General features: G+C 35.5%; 1 protein-coding gene across 4 annotated transcripts; it reads right to left on the bottom strand.

The window, feature by feature from the left end:
* Window positions 1-1869: 1869 nt before the first annotated feature.
* LOC110814122 (rRNA-processing EFG1-like protein (DUF2361)) lies at window positions 1870-7652 on the bottom strand. Of its 4 annotated transcripts, none has more exons than XM_088215186.1 (8): window positions 7305-7652; window positions 6528-6693; window positions 6264-6391; window positions 5791-5929; window positions 3905-4019; window positions 3429-3492; window positions 3047-3325; window positions 1870-2204 (listed from the first exon to the last, which is right to left on the bottom strand). In XM_088215186.1, the coding sequence occupies exons 1-8, from the start codon at window positions 7446-7448 to the stop codon at window positions 2199-2201; spliced, it is 1041 nt and encodes a 346-aa protein (XP_088071312.1). In that variant the 5' UTR covers window positions 7449-7652; the 3' UTR covers window positions 1870-2198. The 4 variants fall into 4 exon arrangements, with proteins under 4 accessions (XP_088071312.1, XP_088071311.1, XP_088071314.1 ...); XM_088215185.1 differs by having other exon boundaries at window positions 3047-3331; window positions 7305-7649; XM_088215188.1 differs by having other exon boundaries at window positions 6528-6657; window positions 7305-7648.
* Between the last annotated feature and the right edge of the window lie 1041 nt (window positions 7653-8693).

The following is an 8693-nucleotide window of genomic DNA, read 5'->3' on the forward strand; positions in this document are numbered from 1 at the left end:
TATCCATGAATTCATAAAATACCGTTTTATCATTTATTAGACTTTAATATCGTGATAGAAAATAGGGTGAGAGATCCTTACTTGTTCGAAATCTAAAATTAGTTTTTTTACTATGCTTACGGGCAGTCCCTAGATTTTATAAATTTTTTTCCGGGAACTGAAACACACTTACGGTATCTGCACATGTCCCCAAAAAACTCCAAATCAAATCCAGAGCCTCCTCAGCCAATTTTGGAATTCCGGCACAGTAGCTCCGCTGTGCTCCAGCGAGGATGTGGCCGCTTGCGGCGACAATCCGCCTCGAGTTGGCCGTTTCCAGCCGTATTCGGCCGAATTTAGCCAAACTTGCATTGGTTCCTATGATAAAACACACGTAAGGCCCTCGGTGGGTAAAAAAAACTCAAAAAATCGAGACTTACCGGCGGCAGAGCTCTCGGGTGCGGCGGCTCCTCCGGCGCAAGTCGCAATTTGGTGTTTTACTCCAGTCAACCTGTAGAGGAAAGGACAGTGGTCACGGTGGTGTAAAAATTACATCGAACGGGAATCAAGAAGGTCCTGATTGAAGGCAAAAATCGAAAAAACCCGTGGCGGCACCGCTGGGCTTTGACAGCGTTTTCCGGCCAATTAGCCGGTGGTTTGGCTCCGATTTGGCCACAGGGGGGTTCAGTATCGAAATCCGAGCCAATGGGAGAAATTTTACCTCGTTTGGCAGCTGGAAAGTGCTCCAGTGCGGCGCGGTTGGCGGCGGTCGATTCCTCCGGTGGTTGGGCTGTCTTCTCCGGCGAGGACTCTAGCGGTTAGGGTTTGGAGTTGGGTGTGGATGAGATTATTTATAACATTCTCCTTTTAATCTGAGCCGTCTATCACGATTTAATCTGAACCGTCCGATCGCGATTAAATTTGAAATGAATCTGGGCCGTCCGTGCGTGATTCAATTTGGATCGTCCACACGCGTGCAATCTGGGCCGTCCGCACGCGCATTTGATTTAGGTCGTCCGTGCGCGCGAGAACGGATCTCAACCGTCCGATCGCGCGCACGTAAATCGCCTACGTGGCCCGTTCTGCGTGGCCTTCATGCGTCAACGTCTCTACCATGCGGCGTGTCCTGATTGGCCGGAGCTACTGACCGGGCTGCTGACGTGACACAATTTTTCTAAATTACGTTTTGACCCCCGATTTTCGATTTTCTTTTTAAAAACACCCCCATAATTCAAATTTTCACTCATTTTTTCCGAAATTATTTTCAATTAAACCTCAATAATAATTTTACCCATTTTTATCATTATTATTATTTTTATTTCCATTAAATTAAATTAAACTAAATTAAAACAATTATGTTATTACCTAAATAAATCAATTAAAATAAATCAAAATTATAATAATTCCAATAATAACAGTAATAATTAAAATTAGGGTGTTACATGTTAAATGTATAGTTGATAAAAACCATTAATGGAGTTTTGTCATTTGATATAGTAAAAACCATTTAATTATGTAATGGTGTTCAATAAAACATGAACTGCACATTTGACATTTGTAATAATCTCACATATTTAAATTTAATCATCAATTTGGTCATTCTTATTACTTGGTTTAAAAAGTTTCCGATTTCAAATCCAGCTCTTAATTGACTCAAGCAACAACTTCATCTAACAAACATTTCCTCCCAAAAAAATTGTCCCAACAATGTAAATGATCAAGACCAAAATTCAGTTACTCTGCCTTTTGAGGCAAGCTGGCCAGAAATGTGCGTTAATGAAAAAACACAAATACCCTCCCTAAGCTGTATCAACTCCCCGTTACCAAAGCAGTAGAGATACCTAACAAACTCAAAACGGGTGGAACTGCTAATTTACAGATCTAGAAAGGTGAGTGAAAAATGAAGTTTGCATTTAAACATATATAATAAAATTGCATTGCAATAGAATCTGTAATGATTAACAATTTGTCAATCCAAAGCTAAGCAAAGATTAATTTCTCAATACAGCTGCTACAGCATCCCATTCCCAAATAAAACCAGCACATTGCACACTTGGAATCAAGTGATTAATACAAAGCAATATGAGTAGAGACTCATCAAAAGAAGATAAGCAATTGATGGACGAAAGAGAAACTGTAAGAATGGCACAAACATACCATTAAAGAGCTACTTAAGTCAGTTATTAGTGTATTTATGTCAATCCTGATCAATTTCCATTTCATGCCTGCAAATGGAGAAGAAAATACATAGTTGATCAAAGAGTTCAACATAAAATATTAGCAGCACATAATAAGAAAATATCAGTTTGTTAAAGCATATAAGCAATGTTGCATGGTAAAGTATCACTCATTACAATAAAATATACAAAATGCTCTTCTAAGTGACAACTAAATGTGCAGGGGTATATCAATAGTTATTCAGGTTTTCCCTCCAGTCAGCATTGATGATTCTGTTAAATCAATTCAGCCAAGGCTATTGTCAAATACCTGAGATTGGTTGCATAAGTCCTATCTATAAGTTATTGAGTTATTCTCTCAAGTCAGTAACAATGATTCCACGAAGGTCAAATCAGCAAACGCTATTCTCAAATACCTGAGGTTGGCTTAGTGAGTTCTTCGCCTAAGTCTTCTATCTAATCTACTTCTGCATTTACGAATCTAAGTATGAGCTTATTCACTTTCTAGTTTACCACAGTCAGAAAAAAGATTCACTTTCTAATTTCTTTAACTCATGAGTCCCCACTGACCTTTAAAGCCTAGGCACCAATCACTTGGCCTTGCGGGATCTAGCCATCAGCTAGGCAAACTACCAAATAAACAAGATGACTGTACAACCATACAAAAGGACTGAGGCAAAGTCAATCTGGATAGTGAATGAAAACTGTAAGCCTCAAAAAATTTTTATAGACATGATTGAGGAGTTTCGAGAGTCTAGTCAGGTACTGAAGCAAATGGCAAAAGTGTTCAAAAATAACCTACTCAAAAGCTGAGAAAGGAGAAATAGCTGATCAAGAATAAGAATTTTTTTTTTTGAAAAGGCATAACCATTTCCTGCTATCATACAGACCTGTTGCTTTTTCTTCTTCGGCCTCCTCTTTCTTCGAGGTTTGCGAGCATCAGAGGTGGAACTCAGGTTGCTACTCTGACCTGTTCTTGAATTTGAGGTTCCCCTGGATTTATAGGAAGATGCACTTCTGCTATTTGAAGTGTTGGTAGAAGTAGAAATTTCAGCCCTCCGTTTGGATACATTTTTACTGGATGAAGGTCCAAATCTTGATTGAGGATTTGAACTACATAAGGAATTGGTTGATGGACGAGGTGGCGGCATTAAAGCCCTAGCAGAAATCTGCCTCTACATAGATGGATGGAGTGAAGATGGTAAGTATTTTAAAGATATAAGACACAATAAATATTTATGAATAACATATTCTTCCAAATCGAATTTGAACCTGGTTTCTTTCATCACTTGACATGCCAGATGCTGCTTTCCCAGAAGCACTAGAAGCAGGTTCCCTGCGTATGAAAAGAAAAATTCATCATTTACCCATAGAAGTCAATTGATAAACATATATGACAATCAAAAGGTGAATTCACAGGCTAAGCAACCAACAAAGAATTTCCATCAGAATTCCTCAGTTAATAAAAATATAGAAATCTTGTGATTCCCACTTATCTAGATTCTTTATCATCATAAACGAACCAAAGGCAGGGCCACCAACTTGAACCAACCCCTGCCTAGCAAGTCTGGCTATTGATGACGGGGTCCCACAAGACCCCCTATGCGTTAGGCACAAGTTTTGTCTTAACGGACTCTAACTTTTATCGCAATGATGAAATCAAAGAGGGGAAAACTATGCAGACCTACACCTAAAATTAGAAATTTGTTCTTGAAACTAGCATCTCTTCTCACAAATACACTGCATACTTTGTACTTTTATCAGTCCATTCATCATCTGCATCTGCTTCATCACTTGAGCTTCCACTTACAAAGAAATCATCATCAGTCAGATCCAAAAGCCCATCATCTTCGCTCCCTGTCTCTGTCAAGGGAAATTCAAAGAAAGAATATTATGAACGAAAAATTACTTTGAAGACATCTACAACAAGAAAAATATGGTTGATGGTCAATGCCGTTCATGGAAAGAAAAAGATAGCAAGCAATGTGCCAATTGCAAGAGCCTCTCCAACAATGATTCTATAAATCCACAGTGGATATTAACAGTAGCCTTCTTGCAGGATGACCTTTACCTAAGTTACAAGCTCTAGGAAAAGTTAAATCACACAACAAAAGGTTTAATAGACAACTTCTACCCAACTGTTCAAGAAAACAATTTCTTTTTGAAATAACTGTTCAAGAAAACAATGCCATGTAATAAAAGAAAACTTCATTAAAATGAATAAGAATCTAGAAATCAGGAAATATAATGTACTAAAATAGCTTCAGGAAGAATAAAACTAATTGTACTAATCGGACAACAAAATTACAGGCATGTAAAAAACGCTAAATAAATCAAATTATAGAAGATCCAATATGAAATGCCATTAAGCATGAAGTAATCACATCAAATAATGAATAGTAAATGAATATAACCATTCCATGCCACAGAGTAATGCAAAATAGAGGAATTCTTTCCCTGCTTTCTTACTGTAAGTTTTTTTGGGAACACCCAAAAGAGGTTGGATGAACTTCTCAACAAAAGTAGACATTTAAAAGTGAAAACCAAAATCAGATAACTGAACAAAATAGCGCAATGAAAACCAAAATCCATAGGAAATACAAATATAATAACTAATTTTGACATCAATAGCTGCATGCCCGATAACTTGGGATAAGTTAGACAAATTAGGAATAATCTACCTACTTGAAGATTAGCAGTTTTTACACCCTAAATATCGCACATGGGGTTCTTAGACACTATACCTAAAAATTTAAGATTAGGTTTGATGAGTTTCAGGATAGAAAAGTAGCTATGATATCACATTTAGAGTCCCATGAGCATCACCCATAAGGTTTGATTGCACTTGCAGAATCATGATTGAATCACACAATCATACAGAACTAATCTGCCGATGAAGTTACCTGATTATGAACGTCATTACAGAGAACTTATCGCCTAATGAAACCTAATCCATCATACTCGAAACTTAAAGAGAACTCTTATACAATTAAACAAAATTCTACATTACTAGAATTGTAATGATAAACTCTTATCCGTATAGCTGTACTGTTACAAGAAAAGCCAGAAAAATACTAAAAATGTACCTAAAGTATTATAATTTTTTTTTAAAATACTTAAATATTATAACTTTTTTTTTTTGAAAGATTAAAAATTATAACTTGAATAAAATAAAACCTTTACTTCTAAATTTGAAAGAATTAAAATTCCTAATCTATACAGAAAACCTAAGTAAACCTCTTCCGCATCACCAGAGGAAAGTCTTGATTAGATTGTCCTTTTTCCTTACCGAATTACTTGTTCCCTAGGATTATAGCACTAAGAAAAATTAGCAGGGGCATAGATAAGATACTATCTTGACCTCTCACGTGAAAAGATAAAAAAGGAAGCATTAACATTCAAAACTGAATAAGCTCCAAAAATTACAGTAAAATCCATTGCTTACTAATCTGATACATTATTTTACAAAGCATTTTGAACATAACAAAAATGCTTAGAAAACATGTTTCATTTGAAGCCCCTTCATGAAGACAGAAGTTACAGAATTTCCATATCTGAATTTCTGAGAGCTCATTTGACGAATTCAAGCAAAAACAAAGTGAAAAAGTATAACCAGTGTTCTAGGGGAACATACCTTCCAAATCCTTTCCACTGGCAGCAGCAGCTATCAAGTTAGCTTTTATCTGCTTGCGCAATCTATTTCTCCTATCGACTATATCCGAATCATGACTACCAGTGAACAACGATACATATTTCTCAGTCTTGGGAAAAAACTGTTCATAGAAGGAATACACGTCAGCAGCATATAACATTTTTGTGTGAATTATCTTATTCAAGCAAAAGCAAAGCTAAATACTGTAACCAAGCTAAACCAACTTCCTCAGCTCATGGAACACTAGCCATAGGTGTCAGATAGGCACAGCAACAAAGGAGAAGCTTGGCATGACCAACCACAATACTGAATATAATGAGGTTTTGCAAAGAAATCTCATAATTATGGAGCTAGTTTTATTCTAAGATCATAATTTCAAATGCATATTGTGTTCATTTACAAATGCAAGAAGTATAAGAGCAAAAGATAATTGGATTAATTGAGTAACAACTTACCCTAACATATTCAAGATCTTCTTTCAATTTAGATAGCTGCTCTGCAGTCTGCACATCTTGGGCCTGACCAGATGAGGTGCGCTGCAGCTTCTCAAGTCGTCTTATTCTTCTTTCAATTTTTCTTCTCTCTAAACAAGGCAAGAATTACTTTCAATCAGATATGATCAATGCAATTTAAGCTTTGTAACATGCAAGAAATAACACAAGCTAATCAATAAAGAGCAGTAAACAAATGAATTAAGACTAGATAAGTGTTTTTTCTACCAAAAAACTTTATCTTTCTGTCTCGAAGGAATATTTTGCGCTCCACAGCCAGACGGGTATGAATCTCTTGTTGTTTCTTAAGTCCTTCTAATTTCTTTTCCTGTGCCTCTCTAACTTCTGGAGATAGATCCTGGACAAGACAGTCGCAATTTAGATTTTTTTTTTCCTGAAAATGGAATGAGAAAGCAGGGCTAATTACATAACCTGCTTCCACTAAATGATTGAAAAAACTGATCAAGATTAAGTCTTATAATTAATTTCTTAAGGGAAAAAGCTAGGAACAATTTAACTAAGCAAATAGCAAACTCTATCCATGAAAAGAAGCGGAAACAATTATCTTTTAGACTTGAATGTTAGAGGAGATTATGTGAAGCAGCTGATTGGCCAAGTGACATCCGACTAAATATGGTAGCTCAATCAGAATAATAATTTCAGTTTCTTATACATTATCCATATTTCATGATCATCTTACTCTTTTTCAGAGAGGAAAGAAATATTGGGAAGGATTTTACGGTTTTTCTCTCACCAAATATCCAAAAAAAGAAGAAAAACATGACTTTCACTTTCATGCTACAGAAGCCGCATACGAAGACGGTAAACAATCGAAAGGTAGAAACACCAGCTTAGTATAGACGCATAATCAGAAAGGCAAATAACTAAACAGCGCGAGCCTTAAGAGCTGAGGATAGCCAAAAGGTTGGTTGAAGTTGACGATAGCAGAACCCAAGAGACAGAAGAGAAACGAAAATTGATCGAAGAGAAGAAGAGAGGGGTTACCTTCCGCAGCATGCGTTCAATGGAGCGAATCTGGTTCTTGAGGGAGACAGCCTTGGGCTTCTTCTCCACACTGAGATCCTTGGATCGGCGACCCGTGTGCTTGCGCTCCGCGATCCTGCGCTTGCCATAGCCACCATGGGCCATGGTGGTTGCTCAATTTCCACTTTCACTACTGTTACCGCAATATAAACACAAAGAGAGTAAGATTTAGGGGTTTTCCCTTTCCAGTTTCATATATACATCGATGTATATTTCGTGAGTTGAGAAGAAAACACGCTCCTAATATCACGTCTCGTTTCTTGTCCTTACAGCGGGGCGGCTACCCACCTCCTTCCTCTGAATCTCTGAGCCAATTGGACTGCTGTTGGGCTTGGCGGAGAACTTAAGCTTTTTAAGTTGGGTAGTTGGGCTTTTCTCAGTTTGTCCCTTTGTTCGTCTTCCATATAAATTTATATATATTAATATATTTTTTTTGGTTAATTTTGATATTTAGAATATACTTTATTGAGTTTCTGTTATTATATTCGGTCTTTAATTATCAAACTCGAAATTAAAAATTAAATTTCAACTGTCAAACACCAATAAACAGTTTCCTTCTTATATATATATATATATATTGAGATTAATATAAAAATCAAAATTAAAAATTATTATGAAATAAATATATCTTAATATTGTGTATCTGCATAAATAGTTAATTACCATTTTATTTATATAAATATAGCTATAGTATACTAATTCTAACATTTTATTTTGTGAACAATCATGTTATGAATTATAGTAACTGCAAGTAATGATCCAAGGGACATAAGGTGATGTTTGAGATTACCAAAAGAAATATATTTAAAGTAGTATGGTGCTTAAAGTTATTTAAAAGAAGTACATTTTGTTTAAAAATAAGCAATTATATGACGGATTTTAAAAATAAATAATATTTTTTTTTAACTAAAATAATAAAAATATATATTTAATTATTCATATTATTTTAGGTATATATTGTTAATTCTAAAAAAATATGAAAAAAATAATTAAATATCTCAGTTAGATGGAAAAAGAAATAAGAACTTGAAATAGTTACAGGAGTGCGTACAAGGAACCTGAAAGAGTTTCCAAATCTAGTGACAAGGGAAATTGTGTTAAATAAAATCTCAATCTCTTTTATATCTACTACCTTTTATAATCAGCCTAGCATTAAGCTACCCAAACAGTTCAATGTGGTCTAGGGTTCCTTCCAAGGTATGCTCAATTGTTTTATAAAGTGATGATAATAATAAAATTCCAAATCTGATTGAAATTACTTTTTTGTTTTTTCATTACTTTCTTTGTAAAATATTTTGTGTTAGGAGAAGCCATAGCTTCTTGGAGAGAAATTAGACTTTAATTAATGTA

Source organism: Carica papaya, chromosome 3, assembly GCF_054855325.1.
Source record: "Carica papaya isolate Zhongbai chromosome 3, ASM5485532v1, whole genome shotgun sequence".
Lineage (NCBI taxonomy): Eukaryota > Viridiplantae > Streptophyta > Magnoliopsida > Brassicales > Caricaceae > Carica > Carica papaya.

Coding starts and splice junctions, on each gene's coding strand:
- LOC110814122 (XM_088215185.1), bottom strand. CDS start 7,448: ATGGCCCATGGTGGCTATGGCAAGCGCAGGATCGCGGAGCGCAAGCAC. Junction 6,392..6,527: donor CAGAAAGATAAAGTTTTTTG/GTAGAAAAAACA, acceptor TGCCTTGTTTAG/AGAGAAGAAAAATTGAAAGA. Junction 5,930..6,263: donor AAGATCTTGAATATGTTAGG/GTAAGTTGTTAC, acceptor TTCTATGAACAG/TTTTTTCCCAAGACTGAGAA.